Genomic DNA, 23873 nt, shown 5'->3' on the forward strand with positions numbered 1-23873 from the left:
GTGTTCGCACCAGGCCAGGAGTCTGCTGATTCTGGCCTGTGCCCACTTCCCGCAAGTAGTCGGTGCTTGTGGTAACAGCACGCCAACGAGAACTCGCTCGTGGAGCAGTGAACGTTACGGCCCAAAAATGGTGAACTCATTTTAGAAAACATCGGCCGCAAACGAAAAAAGTCAACCAACAAAAAAAAACATCCCCCCTCGGTGATTCGAACTTGGGACTTGCAAAATAATATCCCTAGCGCTTCAGACCACTCAGCCACGAGCGAACGCTGTCGAGGTTGCATATAGAAGGTATATAATGCATAACCAGTTTACACTTTTATTTAGTTTTAGCATTTCAAGTATCTTAGGTGACTATTTGTTGTATAGCGCTCGTGCAGTAAGCGTCCCGCAAGCTTCCACAATATCGAACGTCTAGCAATTGCATTTCTTAGACGGAAAAGCGTTCGCAGATGTGTGGTCGTGCTGCTGACTGCTGTGCTTGTTCACCCAGCGCAAAAAAGTGCTTCCTGCTCCCTAGTTTTACGCTGAACTGTAAAAGTTTCAGTTGATTTTATTACCGTAGTACCTATATTGACTTCGCTGAGACTTCTCCCGCCTTTAAGTGGCCTTAGATTTTCCTACTAGCGTAAAGTCAGCGAAGCGTCGCATGTGCACTTGTGCAGCGTTTGTGTGGAGCGACCCGGACTCGGAGCTTGATACAGTGTACAAACTAACAAAGTAAAGAAAGGCACATTCTTCCATTCACAAGCGTGTCGTTGCTTAGTTTTAACTGAGCGAGCGAATTGCGACGACCCGTCGGCGGCCGGCGGACTAAACGCTGGGCCGACTGACTCTGTCGGAAGGTCGGCGAGCCGTGCAGTAGCGCAGCCAATTGCCAGCTCATCTCCTCCTGACGTCACGCGAAAACGCCACAGAAAATGGGCGAGGGTGCAGAGAGGAGGACGGCATATTTAAATTGATTTTTCTACTAAATAGAAGGTACTAAATAGAACAGTGGGCACTAAATAGAACAGTGGGCACGGGAGGGCGGCAACCATGCGGACGCCGCTCAACACGCTCTTCCTTCTCGTGCAGGTGTTATCGATGTGCGTCGCCGGTGAACCAGCGAGACTGCATGTCGCGTCATCAGACCCTTGGTGCCGTTCTAGCATGCGCAGTCCAGCGGTGCAGCCGGAACAACGTTGCCCAGCCACATCGACCGAAAGCCCTTGGAACTTTGCCTCAGGCCCTCGTCCCCAGTGCACGGTTCCAACATCGGCATCGTCTTTGACATCACCAGATATGTCGCCTATAAAAGCGAACCTTCGTCGTTCTTCGTCAGTGGGCAGGAGAGAGCAGCAACCATGCGGTCCTGCCAAAACTTGTTTTGCCTCTCGATGCAGGTCAGTCCCAGCCCTACCCTGCATTGTAAGCGATCCAGCAATACTTGCTTGCTGCTCTTTCCCTGCCCCACCACAATGTTTAGCATTGTTTGTGACTGTGTGCATGTTGTTGTTGGGGGGGGGGGGGGGGGGATGTGGAAATGAACCTCGGGCCTCCGAAGGAGGATAAGGGCTCCAATGAGCTCCTTTCTTTGATGAAATCTATTAACGTTAAAATAGACAAAAGTCACGAGGAGGTGCTCTCAGAACTTAATGCAGTGAAAGAAATTCAGGTAAATCTACAGAAGCAAATGGCCGATATAAATGACAGGTTGTCAGCTGTTGAACAAAAACTGGCAGCTTCTGAAAACTGTGCCGAGATTGAAATCGCGCGTGCGGTAACTGAAGTTGTAGATAAAGAAACCGCCGGCATTCATAACCGTTTGGATGAATTTGAAGATAAATCAAGACGCGATAACTTGATATTTTATGGGTTTGCTGACGAGCAGAAGGAAACGTGGGCTGATTCTGAAAAGAAAGTTCGCGACATAATTTCCTCTGCGCTCAAAATCGAACTGTCGGACGAAGCCATATCTCGTGCCCACAGGCTAGGAAAGTTTTTTCCAAATAAATGCCGTCCAATAATAGCCAAGTTTAACAGTTCTAAAGTAAAAAGCGAATTTTTTGTCTCCAAATCTCCACTGAAAACAGCTGGTATCACTGTAAGTGAATACTTCTGCATTTCTACTCGCACTGAACGCAAGAAACTTATCGAGTTCGGGAAAGCTAGCGGTGAACAATTTTCTGTGCGTTATAACAAACTAATCATCTAAAAGAAATCTTATATGTACCACCCAGCATCTGACAGTGTCTGTGAAATTGAGTCCGGAACCGGTGCTGAAGAACCATCTTTTCATCCTTCCAACACGTCTCAAACTTCAACATAGGCCAGGCAGGGGGGTAGTGGTGCAGACGTCCAACTATCGGTTGTGTTCACAAACATTCATAGTTTGTTAAAAAATCGGGAATCCCTAAGCGCAGTAATTGATTCGTGCTCAGCAGATGTTATTGTATTAACGGAAACATGGTTGTCTAATAAAATACGGGACAGCGAGATTCTTGAATGTAAGAAGAAATATAAGTTTTACCGCTGTGACCGAGACGTTAGATCGGGAGGCGGTGTTCTAATAGCAGTCGACTCAAATATAGCATCATCATCGGTTAAGGTACCCAGCAATATTGAAATCACATGGGTAACATTGGCGCTCAAGGATCGTAAAATCGTAATCGGAGCGTGCTATAGACCCCCATCCAGTGACCATTCCTTTGTTAACAACCTTCATGATGCTGTAAACCTCATTTCCGTCCGCTTCCCTAAGTCACCGATTTTTCTCTTAGGCGACTTCAACTATCCCAGCATAACTTGGACGGTTGATGGCCCCGTTTCCGGCATTAGAGCTTCCGAACCACAGCTATTTGTTGATTTTTGTTCTGAGTTGCACTTCACCCAAATGGTCACTCAACCCACCAGGTGTACTGCACATTCCGCTAACACTCTCGATCTTGTTCTGACATCGTCTCCTGACGCGGTCACCTCTATGTCAGTTTTACCGGGAATCAGTGATCACTCACTGACCCAGTTTAATTTAACTTTCCCAGTGTCATGTTTAAAAAAGCGTGTAAAGTACATCCGTGATTACGCTAAAGCAGACTACGACTCGATTAACGCGGAACTATCGTACTTTGTTGACGAATTCTTGGAACATTTCACAAATCACTCTGTAGAGGAAAACTGGAATAATTTCAAAGCAAAAGTACTTCAATTAACAGATAAGCATGTTCCCATGCGCACGATAAAAAATAATCGAGCACCCTGGTACAATAGGACACTATCTAAACTCGCCAACAAGAAAAAAACGAATGTTTCGCGTTGCCAAGCGTACACACCAGCCGGAACGATGGCGAGCTTACCTCCGCGCGAACTCGAATTACATTCGTGCTGTGCGAGAAGCTAAAGATTTCTTTAAACGAACATTACCGTCGATGCTCCGTACTAATCCGCGCCAATTTTGGCGAGTTATGGGAGGGGAAAAGGAGGACGATATCAGTATCAGTCCTGTCGATGGCGACACCTTGCCTGCTTCTGAATGTTGTTCTGCTTTTAATGATTTTTTTTCGATATCCTTCTCAGTTAGCGATTGTTTTGCTGATGCAAATGTTAGTGATTCTGAGTTTTGTTCAATGCCTCTTATTGTTATTGACCCAGTTGGTGTTTCTAGAGTGATTGATACCTTAAAGCTGTCTTCCGCTTCCGGTGTCGATAATATCAATTCAAAGTTTCTCAAAAACACCAAAACGTGTTCATCAATTATCTTGACTAAAATTATTCAACAATCTCTCGAATGTGGCATTCTTCCAAGAGATTGGAAAATCGGAAAGGTGATTCCGGTCCATAAATCCGGTTCTAAGCAACACATCAATAACTACCGACCTATTTCTCTAACTTGCATCTCATGTAAAATCCTCGAACACATTATATCATCTCAAATTGCGGCACACTTGGACGGTCATTCCTGTTTCCACAGGTCACAACATGGCTTCCGCAAACATTATTCGTGTGAAACTCAGCTAGCATGCTTTACTCATTCCCTCCATAGCATTCTTGATCGTGGCGCTGCAGTTGACTGCATATTTCTTGACTTCGGCAAAGCGTTCGACAAGGTCTCACATAAGCTTTTGCTTCTGAAATTAAGTAAGCTACACCTTGATACTACTGTACTTGCCTGGTTGCGTTGTTTTCTTACTAACCGCTTTCAATTTGTAACCGTTAATCATTTCGACTCTTCTTTGTCCCCAGTTCTTTCGGGAGTTCCACAGGGGTCGGTCCTTGGTCCGCTCCTTTTCCTAATTTATATTAACGACCTCCCATCTCGTGTGCATTCTTCTATTAACCTCTTCGCTGATGACTGTGTCATTTATCGTGAAATAAGAAACGCTAACGATTCCCTAGCACTTCAGTCAGACCTAAACGCTGTATCTTCATGGTGCAGCGAATGGGTGATGACTTTGAACATAAATAAATGTAAAGTGATGCATGTATGACGCACTAATGCACCTTCCTCAACCTATACCCTACAGAAACATACTCTTGACGTCGTAAGCTCTCACAAGAACCTAGGAGCCTATATTTCAAATAATTTTTCATGGGATCCACACGTTACGTATGTATCAAACAATGCTAACCGCTTATTACGATACTTGAAGCGCACCTTTTCGTCAATCTCTTCTAGCATCAAGCTACAACTCTATAAAACACTTATTCGCCAAAAGCTAGAGTATGCGGCCTCAATATGGGACCCAGCCCACGAATTTCTAGTACCAGGGATAGAAGCAATCCAGAACCGCTCGGCTCGTTTCATACTGTCTATCATCGCACTGCTACTGTCTCTTCTATGAAATCAACATTGTTTCTGTCTAACCTGTCGTTGCGCCGCAAGATGCTTCGATTATCTTTGTTTCACAAAATTTATTTCCACGTGCATCTTCACGATTTTCTTTTATCTGCCCCATCTTACATATCAAGCCGCGTCGATCATCGCTACAAAGTTGCGCCGTTCCCCTGCAAAACAAACGCATTTTATCATTCATTTTTACCCCGCACTGTGAGTGAATGGAATCGCCTTCCCGAACCGCTAGTGTCGATACATGATAACAAGCTGTTCAAAGCTGCCCTACTTGCGCATTTTTCTGATGTTTCATAGGTCTGGATTTCATGTTTAAAACGGTAATATTCTCTTGATTGTTCTGGACATGGTCTTATGTCCGCATCATACGCTGTACTACTTGTTTATTGTACAATTTTTCCCCACTACCCTCTGTAATGTCCCCAGTGACCTTGATGGTATTTGAAAATAAATAAATAAATAAATAAATAAATAAATTCGCGTAAACGCGCTCAGAGTGGTCGAAACATGGTCTATGGACTCCGGAATACAAATCCCGCAATGTTGACAAATCACTTCGGTGTCCCTTTAATTAGGACTCCTGGTAGTCACTAAAAATGTGATTGGCACCGACCATTTAAAATAACCCAACCGTCATGCGGTGTTCACGGCGGAATAACTTCTTCCTACCAAAAGTGCAGACAAATTACTGGTTACAGACTGAGCAATTCACTACCATAAAATTTTGGAACACTTTGTCCCTCACAGTAAAAACTGCGCCAGCACTTCCAGCTTTCGAAACATTACTGCGGTCATACGTATCTGAACAATCGTACGCCATTGAACTTCCTGTCTGTAGATTTTGAAGTGTAATGTTCTAGACATTAATTTACAATGGTGTACGTATAATGTTCTGCATCATGTTTTCACACCTTATTGGCAGTGTTTTGTAGCATTAATGTGATTTAAATATGTGACTTCACCACTCACTATTATACGCAATATTTTGCAGACTGTTATTTTTTCTGTTACTTTTTTGTATGACTTCTTTTCTATAACTCCATTGCGTTCCTTGAATAACACGCGGTTCATAACTTTCGCTACTGCTCAGAATTTTTCTTTTTCCACTCATTAACTTACAAGGGGTCTCATTACAGTGCTAAATTCCGGGACCTCTTTCTGTATAGTGTTTTTCACACATTGTATATTTTGTTACCAATAATAAAGTGAAACTGAAACTGAAACGGAGTATCACGGCGTACTGTCGCAGGTACCACTCACGACTTCCTTGCTGTCCCTTCCCAGGTGTTTCAAGGAAACTGGTGCGTCGTAGAGACGCCTATATAGGCACTGCTCACTTAAAGCTTTTAGGTCACGTAGTTTTTACAACCGCAGATCTCGCACGGGGTTTTAACTGGAAACCCCAATTTTTGCGATTTTATTAACAGTCACTGCGGCGACCTATCCGACACCACAAATTTACGCTCGCAAGAGCATTAAGTATGCTTGGTTTACATTTGCGGATGTTTCTGCAGTGTGCTTCAGAAAATACTCGCAGTAACGCCCTCCCTGCGCACGTGCGGAGATGGTTGCAGTGATGTGGCGCAGGGGCAGCTTTTGTCATTCAGCGTATTCCGTATGCTAACAGCTGTATGCACGCATTTCAATTAGAATTAGAGAGAGCAAACCCGCGCTTCTATGAACCGTCGGCCAACTCTGCCACTCCAAACCGAGGCATCCACAACGTGGGCCTTCGTTGTCTTCTCCTCTCTTTTCTGGGCTGCACAAAAAGAGCGGGCGGAGACAAAGTACGGCGTGTTCCCGTTACTTCCTCTTTCTTCGTCCGTCGCCCACTGGAGCTGTTTGAACAGGCGCGGACCACTACGTAATCCTTTCACTGCTTTTTTTTTGCACTCAGAAAGAAAGAAAAGCAGCCTTTTTTCTTAGTCCATTGCATCATTCAGAAACTAGAAAAAGTGCATGCATAATTGAGAGGGTCGCCGGAACTCCCGCGCACGAAAACCTTTTCGGAAAAAGCCTGAGGCATATCGGAAGAGAAGAGAGGAGAGGAAGAGAGAGAGAAAAAAAATCCCTCTATTTCGAAGCAAGTCGGATTAGGACGGCGTATAGTGGCCGCCGGCCGAAGAATGGCGGCGACCATGACGGCTCGGTCATCTAGAGGGAAGTAGTTGAAGCCTCGGTCGCGAGCTGCCACTGCATCATGGTGAAGATGGGAGCAGGCCCGCAGGGGGCGAGTGAACGTGTCGAGGCAGTCAGTCACACAGGGGACGGTTGGGGAAAGAGAACCGAGAGGGCTGGAACTCGTGGACGAGGGGACGAAAGGCCAGGAAACTGGCCTGGTCATACGAGCTCACCTAAGCGCAGCCAGTCAGCCAGTGGATGCGTGCGCAGAGGGATAGCGGAGGCGGGAGAGACGGCAATGCTTGATGACTTTTTGCTAGCACAGCAGTCGTTCGTGTGTCGACCGTACACCGTGGCTGGTAGCTGCGGTGAGCCCAGCAGGGCTAGTAAGTTCCCGTACTGCTCTGATGGCCACCTCGTTGCCTTTCACCCCAGGGTGGGCCAGAACCCAGAAGATACCAGTGGTTGGGTGGGGGGATTTTGAAGCATTATGAGCGCTGCAGCCGATATGCTACCACAAATACAGTTTTGGAGGCCGTCTTCTAATCGGGAAGGAAGGAAGGAAGGAAGGCAAGCTGAGGACTGGATGCGGATGAGCAATGCGATGAAGACGTAGCCACGATTCACTGGCCCCCACGGATGACGATGATACGTTGATGATGCCTGGACCCGCAACGATGCCTTCGGGCGTCCTGGAGCTAAGTCGGACGAGAGGGCGGAAAACCAGGGGTGGAACAGGGTACATGGTTTGGGAGCAGTCCCGGGAGCAGGCAAAAGTGCCTCTTGTAGAAGGCTTGGAGCAGCCAGAAACGCGATATAACACCATTGCACAGCAGTATAGTGCCTCCCTAGTCTCTCTACAGGCAGCTGGGCAAGTCCCCTGCCAATTACGGTCTATTTATCTACCATATCAATCGTTATACCATGCACTTGAACCTACTCCGGACGAGGAACGCAGTTCTTGTACGATATCTGGAGGTTTACAAAATGCGGAGTGATCGACCTTCGGCCCCGGCGGGCACGCTGCCTTATTACCGTTCACAGGTAAATTCCAAAGTGACCAGACGTCCTTATTTAGACGGACATGTCCTGGTATTACGGCGGCGGTGCCGCTGTCCCGGCAGCCTGTTCGAGACGAAGCGTTTTGTCCTGCCTTTGGCCGAAAGTATGGAAGACTTTCATGAAGCCCTTGGTCACGAATAAAAAGCTGGAGAAATGGGAGTGCCAAAAGAAACCGTTTGAGGAATTTCAAGAGCACAGCGCAGACAACGCGACCCAGCAAGAAACACAACAGAACGCATGTGTTGCATGTTTCTTGCTCAGTTCCAACGTCTGAGCTGTTTTCTTCAAGTTACAGTTGTGGGGTTTTAGAGGGGTTAAAGTAGACTGGTTTACTTTTCCCTGCAATAGCAAAACCGGCGACGAGAGAGACTAATCAGTCTTCGTCTTCTCGTTTCGCCCAGCTAGCAAGCTATCTGCCCCAACCCCGCGGCTGCGCGCTGTACCGCGCCAGCCGCGGCGGGCCGTGGCTCACCGGAACAAAGGAAGCGACAAGTGTTTTCGCTCATTGACATTTATTACAGGATAATAAACATTCAAAGAGCATGCAGGCTAGCTGGTTGACGGCGAGGATCTAGTTCCTCGCCCGGGCAATTTAAGGGAATCGAGAGGTTCGACTCACCGCGACAACAGTCATCGCCGGGGCGCCGCCTCAGCGCGCTCGCGTTTGCCTCGCTCGGACGCCGATGGCAGCCATTGTCGCCCTCCTTTTTGCCCGATCCTCGAAGGAAGGAGGTCGCTAGGCACGTCCTCTCGCCTCGCTTCCCGAGCTCCAACTCCCCCCCGCAGCTAGCATCCCGCGCGCTCTCGCCGGCTTAAAGACACTCCTACGGCGAGGAGGTAGATCGCCGACGTCTTGCCGAGCAAGTTCCCGCGAGGAGCAAGCGGTGTGGCGAAGCCGAACCAAAGGGAACGCGCTAGGGTCGCGTTCCCACACAGTGTACCAACAAGCCATTCCGCTCACCGTTCTACGTTGGAGGAAGGGACGTGCTACAGCACTTCGGATCAAATGACGTGCGCTTCCACAATATCAAGACAATTGTTCAGTACGCCATGTGCACGACGACAGGCAAAAACGCACCAGTGAAAGGCTGATTTCCTAGATGAACAAGATGTGGATTGCAGAGAAGAGGCAGCTTCATTTAACCCCACTCAAAGCAATGCTAATGACGTGAAGTCGGTGCTACAGACAAATCAGCAAAATGAAAACTGATGAGGGCAATTCATTCAAGCAAAAATTATCAGTTACTGTCCAGGAAAAGACGCGGAAGACCAGGAACGCCACGAGGAGGGCTTGGTGGGCTAGTTTGTAGAGTATCATGCAGGGGTTAACAGCGCGAAAAGACGAGGACACACAAGCAACAGCAGACAAGTCAAGCGCTTGTCCTATCTTCTCTTTTTCTGTGCCGTCGTCTTTGTACGCTGTTAACCCCTTCATCACCAAAAAGGCCGCATGGTGCAGATGTAGTATTACAAAGTGCAATTTGTCGTTTAAGCGATATGTCACGTTCTTTCTTACACACCGCCAATCCCCCGTCCCACTTTGGGGTCTGAGGAATCTGGTACCTTTAGCGGAACCTAATGCGCAGAGTCAAAAGAGATCAGATAACACGCACTGCTTCGTGTCTGGTAAACGGCAGTGTTTATGCGAACTCACAGCGGCATTCTGTAAACCTGTAAACGGGACTACTTGGAGTCTCTAGGCCATGTTTCGACCCCTCTCGCTGCGCTTATGCTGCTTTATTCAGCCGTAAAATAAGTCCGAAAATGCTGTCCTCCTCTCTGCATCCTCCTTGCCGATTTCCTTTGACGTTTCGTTCGACGCTCAATCGAGATGGTTTGACTTGACTGCGCCACTGCAAGGCGCGCCGACCCTGCGACGGAATAAGTCAGCCAAGCGTTTAGTCAGCCGGCCGCCGGCGGGTCGTCGCAATTTGTTCGCTCACTTGAAACTAAGCCATGGCACGATTTTCCCCTGGAAGAATGTGCCTTTAGTAGGTTAGATTGTACACTGTACCTCCACGCGAGCGCAAATGTGCCGCTCCGCTGACTGGTACGCTAATAGAAAAAGCTACAGCCAATTAAAGGCGGGAGAGGAGTCGGTGAAGTTAATACAGGTACTGACGAATTAAAATCAACCAAAACTTTTATTGTACAGCGGAAAACCAAGGTGCAGAGAGCACTTTCTGCGCTGTGTGAATTAGCACGGCGGTCAGCAGCACGACGACACATTTCATCGCTTTTCTGTCAAAGAAATGCGCTGTCACTAGATACGAGATATTTGTGGGAATATAGGAGACGCCTACTGCACGAGCGTTATTCAATAAACAGTCATCTAAACTGCTTGGAATGCTAAAGCTGAATAAAAATGTAAACGGGCTGATTATGTACTCTATATTTCCGCTCCTGACAGCGCTTGTTTATGGCCGAGTGGCCGGGGTCTACTGTTTTGCAATTCGCGAGTTCCAATCCCCTATAGCGCATATTTCTTTTTTAAGTTGATTTATTTGTTCTTGGGCAATGTTTCCTATACTTAATAGACCATTTTTGCTCTGTGTAACGTTCATTGCTCCACGAGGGAATTTGCAGAACGTGTGCAGTCTGAAACTGACGCGCTGGCGACTTCTCGATGATGTCGTGTTGCCATAAGCGCCGACTGCTTGCGGGCACAGTCCAGAATCAGCCGACCCTTGGACTGGTGCGAACGTGCCTCTTACGACACAGGCACGATCCAGGCAAGCTTCAAAGGTGGGGAAAAGCGCATTGCATTTAAGCGTCTCCGCTGACGCACGGGCCGTTAATCTACTGCGTACGCCTCGGCTAGTGATCGTTGCGATATCCAAGCCGTGCTGACAGGCTTACCTGACGCATTTTACAGCCGACAACAAGGTAACACGGTATGCCGACTACTGAGATATCGAGAACGCCCAGCCAACGATTGGCAGTTTTAGTTTACGTGCGTACAGAGTTCACGTACGCGAACGGAAAAAGTATACGTAGCCCACGCGCATCTATAGTTTGAGGCTCTTGTAGTTACACGTACGCGACGCACCGCGCGCGTAGGCCGCCTCGATGCACTCGCTCTCCGCCCATAGCCGTGCGTAGGGGGCCTACATAAGCCACGCCTTCAAACGACGAAGGCGCGGCTTATGTAGGCTCCCTAAGCCGTGCGTTATTCCCAGCGCCATCTACCAACAGGCAGAGACATGGCTGCAGCTGCTCGTGTTCTTGCGAGCCCGTTGCTTTGACGACCGCTTCTTCGTCAGGCTCAACAGCTGAAAAATCGCCCTTCTATTTGAAAAACAAAGGCAGTTTTTCGATTGAAACTTTGGTTGAGGGTAATAGTGGGCAAACTGAAGGCGAAATCAATAAATTAGAAGGCGGTTTCGCATAAGCATTAGCGACGAAGCTGTTGTCGCTGCGAAGCGGGAGGGCAGGGCGCCGCCATGTTATGAAGACGGATGCAACGCAAGACCGCAACGTAACAATTCGAATCTCACGTACGTCGGTGAGACTCACGGCGACCTTTTGCGTTCTCCACATGCGTGAAAACTCTTACGTACGTGAAACTAAAACTGTCTAATAGCGTCAGGTGCCAGGGATGTTGTTTGGACACCGCCTTGGACACGGTCCAATCAGCATTGCATCTCGTATGCGCGTCACTGCTGCTGCGGGCCCCCGCAAATGTCGCATTGTAGTATTTCTTCTTCCAAGCTTTACAACTTATATGCTGCTTTATCGACCGGATAAACGATGAAAATTGTGCTCATTTGAGCCAGTCTATGCAATTCAAGTGAAAACAGAAGTTCGGAAAATTCACTTCGGTGTCTCTTTAATGCACTGCCGATTTTCGCAATTCAATTCAATTCAATTCTCCAGCACACAGCATACCCGCTCTTTTTCGAAAACAACACTGCCTCTTTCGGTTATGTACTGACTGACACCTTGTCGCAAACACTGCATAAAGTGAACATGTCTGATCTGTCGGCCAAGCCTTATGGTTTCAGTGGTTTGGAACGGTTTTCACTACATATAATTCTTATTGAGAAATTGTTTGAACGTTTGGCCGGGGGGTATAGGAATCGGGCATTATACGATCAACAAAGAGGAAGATCACCGGGCGTCTCATGGAATGAGCTGACTTCGGTGGCACATACTGTGTACTAGCGCTGAGAACGGAACATAGGAGAAAACCACCGCACGAACGCCGGACTCTTAAAAAAAGCGCTACGGCCGAGTGGTAAAACATTCGTCTAGTAAGCGGGAGGCACCAGGTTCGAATCCTGGGCTGCCCGAAACGCCCTCTGTCCTGGCGGGGGATGCAGGGCTTGGAATCGATGCACCAACGCGGGAGATGTGGGAGGTTCCTCGATCCCATTTGGGCGCGGCCTGCATCAGCTGGTCACACGCCAGAATAAAATTAGGTACAGGCGCACCCGGTACGGGAGATCCACTGTACCGGACAACGTTCCATTGCGTCGGTTTGTACCACGACCAGCTTATGAGATACCGATCTGGCCATCGCTGCCAGCGACAATGGGCGCCAGCGTGCCAAAAAACGGCCGTGTAGGGATGGCCGGCTCCGCCAGGTGGGGCTAAGTTTAATCACCAAACTTGCCAGCTTTGCTTCGCTCGCAGTGGTGCCTGCGACTGCTCGCATATAGAGTCGCGGTCGTGCCAATCAATGCCGATTGTACCGGTCATTACCTACCTATGTATACATTACTGGCGAGCAAAGAGAATTCCCGGCTCAATCTAGATGGTTAAATCGATCTATCTCTTAAATTTGATTGATTGTGGGATTTAACGCGCCGACGCTACACAGGCGATGAAGCGAGCCGTAGCGGAGGGCTCCAGGGCTCCAGTATGACTACCTGTGGATCTTTAACGTGCGCCGAAATCTCGAACACACGGGCGTTTTCGCTTTTTGCCTCTATCGCAAAAACCCAGGCCTAAGAAAAGTCAACCGCGAAGGTGGCAGAATGTTTGAGAATTTGTCCGTCCCTAGCCCACAATGCCTGTTTTGTAGTGCGTCGCCTGCAAGATTACTTTTTTAAATGGTCTGACAGACAGACATACGTGCATACCAGAATTTCTGCATTCGCGTATCCCAAGAAAGCTCCTTAAAAGTCGGGTTGAGCTTGGCTAGATACCCATGATTATTGCGAAAAAGTCGGGACTTAGTACACAGGTTATGTGAAACCATGAGTAGATTGTCTTCTCTAAGAGTTCTCAAGCAATGCCCGCCATCAAAGATGGGATTACGGCGAGTTGGTTGTAGATCTCGACTTTATCTCGATTGCAGATCGTTCGCGGGTGCGTCGTTGCTCGAGAGTCCAGCACTGAAAGCAGAGCGTGGCGATTCCCGTGAATGCAGTGGGGCGGTAGTTGACAGGGTTGGAACGGCCACCAGGTTGGTATTCGGGGATGGGCTTGATTATAGTCCAATCGACACGGCTGAGATGAAGTGGGACCGACACTGAAAGCGTGTAACATTTTCCAGGAAGGCCTAGATGAATTTGCATTTGATACCTCGTTTAACTCCATTCCGTCGCCCAATGGCGCTGCTTTGACTCGGAAAAGTTCACGGGTATTGACAAGCACTAAAACGTTCGTATACGTCATGTCCGCCGCGACGCCATTAATGGTCGAGGTCCCAAGGGCAGAGTAGCCAGTACAAGTCATCCTGTACAGTCCGCGGGCAGCCTTCGGGCTGCAGGTTTCGCATATGAATACATTGGAATATCGCGCTCGCCAGACGACGTCCTGGGGCGGTATTCTCGTGTTTGTCCGTTTTGAGAACGTCCGTTTTGCATCCCTTTTATTCTGACGTGCTTCCCTTTGCGAAACTGTTCTTGTAAACACATTTTAAACGACTAAACCTTTTTTTTTTAACTATCTTTTATGTGTTTATCGTTCTGCCAGCGAACCAATAAGGCGACGAAAAATCGTCTGCTCCGAGAAGCCGCGGCTCATAGCTCCACCGTGCTTGTACGGCGTCACATCCTGGTGTTCGCTTTTAGCCAATCAGGGCTTGCTCCAAACGGACACTTTTGAAACGGACAAAAAACGGAAAAACACGAGAATATCGCCTATTGGCAGTCCGCAAATGTTCCGGGCAGATAATCGAGGAGCCCCATGTTTTAATCCTATGCCGGCGTTCAGGGCATGCGATCGAACAGAGGAAGATTGGTCATTACAATCGCAGAAGCGTGTTTATCTTCGTGAGCCTCTGTCAGTGGCCTCTGACAGCTTCTGCCTCTGTGTACAACGCTGTTGAGTCGCAGCTGCTTCTACTGACAGGACGAATTTCCTTAGAATTTCCTTACCCGCATCGCACCACACTGACCACGCATGGTGCCGGGAACCTCCCTAAAGTCTACTGCGCTAGCAAAAAACTCGCTGTCTGTGTGACAAAAGGGGGAGTGGAACGCAGTGGAGGGCGCTCAAGTGCGTCGGCACAAATTTGCAACCTCGTGGTAGCCGGAAATTCACCGCTTCCGCCAGAATTCCGTAGCTGGAGATTTTTTCTCCTGCAATTCCCGCCTTGGCTGTACTTTTCAATCGAAAAATAACAGAGGAAAAAGTTTGGGCCGTTGACATTGTAAACGCGAGAAAGTGACCGGAGAGTCGCCACACTTTTATTGGGATTTTTCGAATGCGCCAAAGCGTACTTTGTGATTTGCTCCTTTTAAGATTCGCAGCTATGACTTCGGGGATACTCTGAAGGGACACTCTGATACTCGGGGATACTCTGGTTAGAATGATACCTCGGAAACATTTGAACACTCAGTGTCGGCTGGCAGGACAGATGCGAGCAGTTCTTGATGAGGCAAAAACTAAGGAGAAATACCCGAGTGCGTACAATTTGACAATTGTTGGTGTGGAGCATCGGAACCAACGTTGTGGAGATGGCGTATGAGGGCGAGATTGTTCGCTGATTTTACTGCAGAATGCACGATATATCCTCGAAGAAAAAAAAAAAGACGCTTTCAAAACGCCTGATCAAACCGGTGAGCGAGCCAGGCTGCCGCAATGCCCGTCGCGGCCCATTGAGCGTGGGACGGAAAATTAATCGAGATCGGTGTCGGCCAAAGCAAGAGAGGCCAGCCCGGAATTGCACTTGCGTTACTTTAGGCAGAACAGACTTCGCGACTGCCTGCTCAACGGAGTCGCTCATGCATGAACGATGGGCTTTCACTTTGCTGCGCGCCGTAAGAAAATACGCACGCTCGTTCCGCAACACACACAGCGCTCGTAACGGGCTGCGGAGGAGGCGAGGCACACCGAGAAAGCACAAGCTGAGGGCAGGGGGGCGACAACAGCCGTAGGAACTGAACGAAACACGCGTTTAGAGCAGCGGCAATGCGCGACACACAGCTTCCACGCGACTCGCATTCTCGAACACTGTACGGGTGCGGCGGTGGGTTTCACTGCATGGCACCGACGCCTCCGCCGGCCCGCAAAAAACAGCTGCTCCCATCTTGGGCATCCATCCCTTGACACCGTCCGCTGCGTGCCGCCCACCGGAGTCGACGCGCGACGCCCCTGTGGGCTGAAAACGCATCCGCAGAGGCCGCAACGGCTGTCCGCTCACCTGGCAGTCCAAGGCGTCGATCGCGGTGCTTGCTGCTCAGAGCGCGGCAGCCGCGCTTGCATTCCTCGTGCGTGCACTCCATCGGCGGCACTACTCCGGGGAGAAACTATCGCGGGAGGCGGTCGCACCGCTCACCAGCATCCGGCCGTGTCCAGCAGTCCGGTCAGGACAAACGTCCGCATCGCATGTCCGAGAACGCAAACAACTGCGTAGCATGTCACGGACCACTCGGCCACCTATTTACCACAACTTTGTGGAACGAACAACACCAAGCAGCGGTAACCGCGCGCAAGAGACTACCATATACATAACGTATCCGCTGCAGTAGCCGCGACGCAGCGCGATAGGCACAAAGTGAGGTAATATATGTCATGTGGTTTGTAACTTCCCAAAAGGTGGCGCTCCTACATTGGTGGCTCAAAAGGTAAATCGGTGTTTTACTGCAACGCTTTGGACAAATTTGCGTCCAACCACTGCAAGAAAGTTTTCCATGCATTAAAAGTTATATGTTCGCGATTAGTACTTTCTAAAAAAGCCATGGTGCTTTACGTGGTGGTTGGTGGTTTTAGTATGGGGCGGTCTGGGAAAAGCTGGTTCGGTGTATGCCACCCGCCACGCGCGGCTGCGGCTCCTATTCAATGAAAGGAGAGAGGGCGCTGTGCACAGTCAGCGTGTAAAGCGGAAGCGGCGGCCCCTGCGGGAGCCGGGGCGGGTACGACCGCTCCGGGTGGCGCCTGCCAGCCGTGCAGCCCGTGGGGCGCACGAGCACCTGCCCTCTCCGCGTGGCCTAGAGAGGGGGAGTGTCTGCTCTTTCTCTCTCGCTCTCTCGCTCGCTCTCTCGCTCTCTCTCTCTCTCTTGCGCGCGCACCGTATTGATAAAACTACCTATCGAAAGTAAAATGGGATACAGCTGTAAAACAAGGTCTGCGAAGAGTTTCTTAACGTACTAAAGCCAATTCATGCAGCTTTTTTTTTTAATTATGTTGGTTAAATCGAAGCAAAACAAAAGTTCGTACACCCTGAATTAACGTTGAACTTCACGCAAGAATACAAGAAGAGAACATATTATTTAGTCACTTTTTTCGGAACAAGAGATCTTCACCTATTTGAAGAATTCCAGGTTAAAATAAATCGTCTAAATAAAAGCCCAAAAAGATCAAGGCGAAAATATCATAAAAGTATGTTCAGCTCAGTTTCCAGATGTTGAGGCGTTATGCGGAAAAGGTTAAATTCTGTTTTAAACTGCAACGTTCCCAAGCTTTCACCTCGTAGCACACATCTTAACGGCGAGGGTATATTAGGAAAACCCTTATCCGACACTTTTAATAAAGTCTTTGTAAATATTTATAGAAGAATGACGCGCGTTATGCTTTCAGAATGTTTTCCTTTATTGACAGTTCTATTTTTTCTAGATCCGACTAGTGAGAGTGAAGTGAAACAATTAGTTTTGAGTTTGAACTACAGTGCCGCACATGATATTGACGGAATGCAAGTACAGTCATAAAACATGTTAATGTTCTTGGTGCCATATATAACGCATAGGTTTAGTTTTTGATTTAGCCAGCCCATTGCTTCCTTTAAAATACAAGTCGCACGTGTTACCGTCCTCTTCGAAAAGGGCGATAGGACTGTCTTGTCGAATTACGGACCCGTGACGATTCGGCCAGTTTTCTCGAAGGGATCAGAAAAGATATTGGCTGAGGAAATCTGAAAATATGTTTCAGTTGCTTCACATTTACAATATCGTTTCCACAAAGTCCTCGGTACGGAATGTACCCTCATTACAAAGAACCAATATTGTCACGAAAGGGCCAGATGGTTGCCAAACAATTAAGAGACTAGTTTTAATTAGAATCGAGCCCACAGAAGGTAGCGAGCAAGCAGGCAAAGCGTCTTCTTCCTCTAGCCAAGTCACTGGCTCCGCCTAGTGGTCATGGCGATTTCCGAGTAGTCGGCGCATACCCTTGCGGGGATAATTACCGCTCATAGTGTCTGTGGCAATATTGCACAGAACAAAATCATTACACAGAACTCATTACACAGAAAAAAATCAGCGCACAGCGCACATTTTGACGAATGGCCACACACCACAAGCATCCTTCGTCAAAATGTGCGCTGAGCCTACCTTTGTATGCCACCACCAACTTGCCCAAGATGGCACCCTCTTCGACTATATTTATCAGCAATGTGAACAGGGAAACCTGAAACAGGGTTTGTGCGTAGAGTTTGCGAAAAGTTTTGACGACATTAATCAAACATTACTTATACAAGAACAGGGAACGATATGGTATTCGGATAATGGCAGGATCATTCACACATTCTTATTTTAAAACCATAATAAGACTGTCAGACTCGGTAGTTGCGATTCAGATTCTTTGTCATTTGTTACAGGAGTTCCACAGGGTAGTGTTTTGGGACCTTTCTTCTTCAATTTTTGCACTAATACTATTGCAAACATTTCGTAAAATTTATACTATAGGCTGGCGATACGAATATATTTGTAACTGGAAAATCAATGAAATAATTAGTTACTAATTCAAATCTAAGGTTGATTAGTTTAGAAAAATGGACAAGAGGAAATGCATTTAAAATAAACGTTGCGAAGACTAACCCAGGTATTCTGATTACCTCCTCTCTTGGGCCCTCCATTCGAGAGAGAGAGAGAAAGCTCTTTATTGGAAAAACAGAGAGGTTTTCCGGCATTTACAGTCGCCTAAATGCTTCTCTGCTGTGGGTTGGGGATGGGGGAAGAAAAGGCCCAAGAAAGAGCTGGGCAGGAAAGAAAAAGAAAAAAGCTATAGTGGACTTGGTGCGGTAACGGACTTACATGCGTATTTTTGTTCTGAGCTTGGTTCACATAATTTACAATTTTAAAATTAGGACCATTTCATCGAAATAAGAGAACAAACTCCGTAGCCACAGCTTATAGCGCAAGGTATTGCTCTTGCTGTCACAACAAGACACGAATTACAATTTGCTGACTATAAATGATGTCACTAATCTTTACCGCTCTAAGCAAAGGTGCTCATCTTTTTTCCACTTAAACACACAGTCTGCTTGCGGCAAAGTAGACGAGCTCGATGCGTTACTTTCATCGTTAGGTTTTCATTTGATGTCATAATGCTAACCTAAACATGGTACCAAGAAGGACACGATATTCCTCAAATGCCCGGATATAACACTTCCCGCAAGAGTCGTATCGCCAAAAAGGGAGGTGGGTTATTGCTAATAGTCAAGCAGAATTTAAACTGTGCAATCATTAAAGACTTCACTCGAACTACGGAAGATTTTGAAATACTAGCGCTTATATGTAAAGAAACCGTTTTCTGTGTCTTGTATAGGCCACCTGCGGAGAGCGTATCGGCCTTGCTATCATTTATGGAAACGTTCTTTGGATGGACTAATCACAATCGTTTGAAACTTGTGTTAGGGGGGAACGTTAATATCAACATGTTGAATGCAACCTCAGCCCAACATCAATTTCAAAACTTGCTAGATTCAAATGTCCTTATAAACACAATTGCTAAACCTACTCGCTTTACGCCCGATTGTGCCTCGTTAATTGATGTTTTTGTTACAAATATGGAAGCCAACAATCTAGTATCCGGTGTGATTGGCGTTAAGTTAAGCGATCATCTGCCCATATTTTTAATGACGGAGAACAAGACAACAATAAAAACAACGAAGCATACTTCTGCAACATTTCAGGACATTAATCCGCTCACTTTAGAAGCATTTCGAAACGAGCTATCCACGATAACTTGGGAAACCGTTTTCAGTGCAACTGACCCCAATGAAGTCTGATAACTTTTTGTCGTTGTTTAAATCAGTATACCACAAATGTTTCGTTCGCAAAGCTCTATCCTTCAGAAAAGCCAGAAAACCATGGATCACACCACATTTATTAAAACTGATAAAAGTGAAAGACGCCCTTTATACGCGATTCATCCGTACGAAAAACTTGGACGACCTACGCGCCTTTAAAAGAAATACTGTGACCAGCTCCCTCAGACAAGCTAAACGTGCTTACCTTTTTAATCTTTTCAACGCTGAAGTCATGCCAAAAACTGATGTTTTGTGGAAAAGGCTCGACAATGTACTTGGCCGACAGCAGGAACATGCGCAGGGTAGTGAACTAATTCTGAATGGCGCACCCACGTCTGGTGCGCAGCTGGCAAACGCATTTAACAATTCTTTTGTATCTCTTGATAACAGCTCTTGCAATGCGGGTATTTTGAACTACTTGTCACCCAGTAACAGTAGTAGCGCGTTCCTATTCCCAACCGATGCCAATGAAATCTTCCGCACGTTCTTATCATTTCGTAACAGTAAGGCATGTCATGCCGATGACATGCAAATCCTACCAATTAAGCACACACTGGATATCACCTGCCCTGTACTTCAGCACGTGTACAACCTCGCTTTCGGAAAAGGCATTTTTCCAACACGCATGCAAATGGCTAAAGTGAGCGTTATATTCAAAGGTGGTGATAGAAATGAACTGTCTAACTAGAGACCAATATCAATCCTTCCCGTGTTTTCAAAAGGGCTTGAAAAACTACTTAGTGAACCCATGTCCGCTTTTTGTGAGAAACACCTTATAATAACTAATTCGCAGTTTGGGTTTCGAAAACATCTTTCAACCGAGTCTGCGCTTCTTACACACAAAAAGAAATAATTCTGCAGGCAATTGAGAATAAACTGGTAACACTAGGAGTATTTGTAGATTTTTCGAAGGCGTTCGATCTAATTAACCATGCCATATTACTAAAAAACTCGAGCATTATGGGTTTAGAAGGTGAATATCTCACTTTCCTAGAAAGCTACCTTAAATTCCGATGCCAGGCTGTGGGGATAGACAATTAAATATCTGATTATAAGGCAGTTAAATTAGGGGTACCCCAGGGGAGCATCCTCGGGCCACTATTATTCTTACTTTATATTAATGACTTGGTAAATATCGACAACTATTGTAGATTTGTTATTTATGCAGACGACACCACCTTACTTATTTCTGGTAAAGATGCTACTAAATTACTGCATGATGCAAACAATGTGCTAAATAAAGTGGATAATTGGAGCACAGTTAATTCATTAACGATAAACACTTCCAAAACAAAGGCAGTTCTCTTTAAAGCAATAAATTCTAAAGCATGTATTAGCAACAGCCTATGCATTGGTACTTCCAGCATCGAAATTGTCCCTTAGTGAAAAGCCTCGGCGTTTTTTTCGACGAACACTTAACATGGAACAAACACGTCGATAATATTTCCAGCAAACTTGCACGCGTCGTTGGTGTCCTCACAAGGTTACGGTTCTTTCTCCCGCAGAAAATAAAATTGCTTATTTACCATTCTCTTTTTTTCTCTCACCTAAACTACTGCCTCTTAGACTGGGGACGTACTACCGCTACTAATATTACTAAACTACATCTACTACAAAAGAAAGCCATGCGAGCCGTCTCTAATTCTGCTTATGATGCTCACACACAACCAATTTTCGTAAGCCTCGGGGTTCGCCCCGTTCAAGGTCTGCATGATGAAAAAATTTTGAAGAGCTACAATAGTGAAACAAGAACAAATTGTAATTTTATTAGAAAACTGTCAAACCTGACTCCACATCATAACTTTTATAACACACGTCATGCAGAAGCATGGTTTGTGCCACGCCCACGTACCAATTACGGAAAACAATTATTGACCTACACGTTACCATGTCTGTTGAATTCAAGTAATCAATAATCAATGAACAATGTTGTGTTTGTATTTTCGGTTTTCGTAGTTCGTAATTAGCTTTATTGATTCTGTGCAAGCATGTTGTTGCAGTGTGTATTAAGTTTGGATTTATTATATTGCTGCCAAGGAATGTGAATTAGGTTTTTACTACATTGAGTTGTGTATGTATTTTTGTTTGCATAAGTATACACAATTGTTTTAAAAATACATTAGGGTGCACGGATCCCGTCAAGGCGCTTCTGTTGGCTTTTTGTCCGCGCTCCTGACATCTGAATTTATGGTCCGTAGTAATATCTGTATTTCGATGTCGAATAAACTTGACTTGACTTGACTTTACTTGAGAGCTTGGCGCTGATTCGAGGTACGAATCCATGGTCCTAAAATAATTCTGAGAGTAATTGGTCCCTGTTCTAGACGTTCAATGTTTTCAAGGAAGTGGGATCTCGGTTCCATGTAGGCCGCACATTCTAATAAAATGTGTTCAATTATTTCGACACAAGCACAATTGCCACAGTGCGGGGATATCCTTGAAATCGATTTTCGGATATAAACGCATTGCGGTCACCTCCACTTCGCCAAGTCGAGGGAATACATGGAGTGGAGCACAGGCTCAGAATACGGCCATAAGACTACGTTATTTTGTTAAAAATAGAGCGTTAATTTTAAATCAAACCCGCCGCGGTGGCTGAGTGGCTAAGACGTTGTGCTTCTGAACCCAAGGACGCGGGTTGGATTTCCGACCGCGGCGGCCGCTTTTCTGGTGGAGGAGAAAAGCAAAAACGCCTGTGTGTTCGAGATTTGGGAGCACGTTAAAGATCCCCAGGTGGTCAAAATTAATCCGGAGCCTTCCACTACGGCGCGCCTCATCGCCTGCGTAGCGTCGGCGCGTTGAACGTCATAATCAAATTATATTTCACACGTGTAGAGATGGTCTCTTTTAAAGTCTTAGGAGTAACATTTCAGGAAACATTGCCATGGTATCACCGTTTAACCACGATGCTATCTGAGGCAGTCGGCCTTGTGTACTCAAATAAGCACTTGCTTCCTCGAAATATCATGTTGTTAATTTACAATACATTGTTTTTATTAAGAAATATTTACTGACATTTAGTTTGGGCTGTAATTACGAAGGAAAACATAAAGTTCGTATATTGAGAAGAGGCTTCTATAGAGAATGTCTCAAGCACTTTTCATACAATATCCCTATTTGAAAAATATAGCGTAATGCCAGTAACAAGAATGTGGGATTTTTTTTTTCAACAAGTGAAAAGTAAACACATACACAAATGACTGTAACCTGTTGACAAATTTAGTACTAAACCAGCCTAAGTAAAATACTCGAAAAAATCAGGTGTCGGCTGTTTGAACATTCAGAACCCACATGCGGAACCATTACTACGCTGTGACACTAGGCCGCTTTGCGTCAGAGAATCCACGTAAATTTTACCAGTTCTTAAAAAACAGAGACAACCGTAGTCCTGATCAAGTAATTATTGGTGAAAGCCTTGTCACAGATAAAAATGAAATACCAAACACGCTTAATTGTTACTTTCACAGCGTGTTTTTATGGCTACAATGTTCAAGTCTCGGCTCATAACGATATTAGATCATTCAAACCGAATAATGTATTCTTGGAATGGCTGATAGAATTGTTATTGCGATTCGACGGGAAAAAATCGACCGGCTTTGATGGTATCCGAGTTATTTTTTTGAGATATGCGGGAATACTAGCTAAATTTCTCGAAATAATACCTTATGTTTCGATTAAAACTAGTGCAGTACCCGGCGATTGGATAACAGCCTGTGTGACCCGTATGAGAGAAAGGTGGCAGATTATCAGTTAGCAATTGTCGACCAATCTCCCTTACTTGTATTTGTTGCAAATTACCTGAACAAATCTCAGTGAAATATTGAAATGTTTTTCTCGAATAAAAGAATGTAGTTCATTATTGCACGCAACATGGTTTCCAACGAGGATTATCTACTATCACGCACTTACCAGCAACCGTTAACGATTTCTCCAAAGTCCTGGACAATGCTGGATACGTCGATGTCATTTCTATGGACTTTTCCAAGGCGTTTGACAAAGTTCCTTATTTTAAACTAATGGACAAAATGATGGCTATTGGCATACCTCCGAAAATATTTGACCGGGTCATAGCATATTTAACAATCAGAAAACAGTACGTAGATGTATATGGTTCGAGCCCGGGTTATTTAGGGGGTGTTTTGTGGAGTGCCGCAAGGATCAGTTCTGGGGCCGGTATTATATAAAGGAGCCCTGAGCAGGTGTTTCGTAACAGTGCCTGCAGCGGACGACAAGGGCGCAGGCTATCAACTACACGCTTTATTGAAACTGACAAGATATATAAGGAGCGTGACAACAAAAAAAGGACTGGCGATTGCTATACTCTCTAAGGCGAAATTGGTGCGCAGCGCGAACTGCACTCTTCTTCGTCACGGCGCATATCTGCTCCGTCTCGGGAATTGATTGCGTGATCAGCGAACGCACGGCGGCGCCCGCTACTCTGCC

At 46.3% G+C, this 23873-nt stretch overlaps 1 protein-coding gene across 2 annotated transcripts in view; it reads right to left on the reverse strand.

Moving 5' to 3' along the window:
• The window catches only part of LOC144168692 (glycoprotein-N-acetylgalactosamine 3-beta-galactosyltransferase 1-like), a 129289-nt gene extending 113370 nt beyond the window's left edge, over positions 1 to 15919 (reverse strand). The window contains exon 1 of one of the 2 annotated variants that reach the window (XM_077697627.1): positions 15606 to 15919. In XM_077697627.1, the coding sequence (XP_077553753.1) occupies positions 15606 to 15667 (62 nt within the window). In that variant the 5' untranslated portion in view covers positions 15668 to 15919. The remainder of the gene's footprint in view (positions 1 to 15605) is intronic. The other variant, XM_077697631.1, reaches the window with a different exon arrangement.
• Positions 15920 to 23873: the final 7954 nt, after the last annotated feature.

The sequence above is a fragment of the Haemaphysalis longicornis genome, unplaced genomic scaffold, assembly GCF_048455015.1.
Source record: "Haemaphysalis longicornis isolate Haplotype H1 unplaced genomic scaffold, Haemaphysalis longicornis Haplotype H1 scaffold_2, whole genome shotgun sequence".
Classification (NCBI taxonomy): Eukaryota; Metazoa; Arthropoda; class Arachnida; order Ixodida; family Ixodidae; genus Haemaphysalis; species Haemaphysalis longicornis.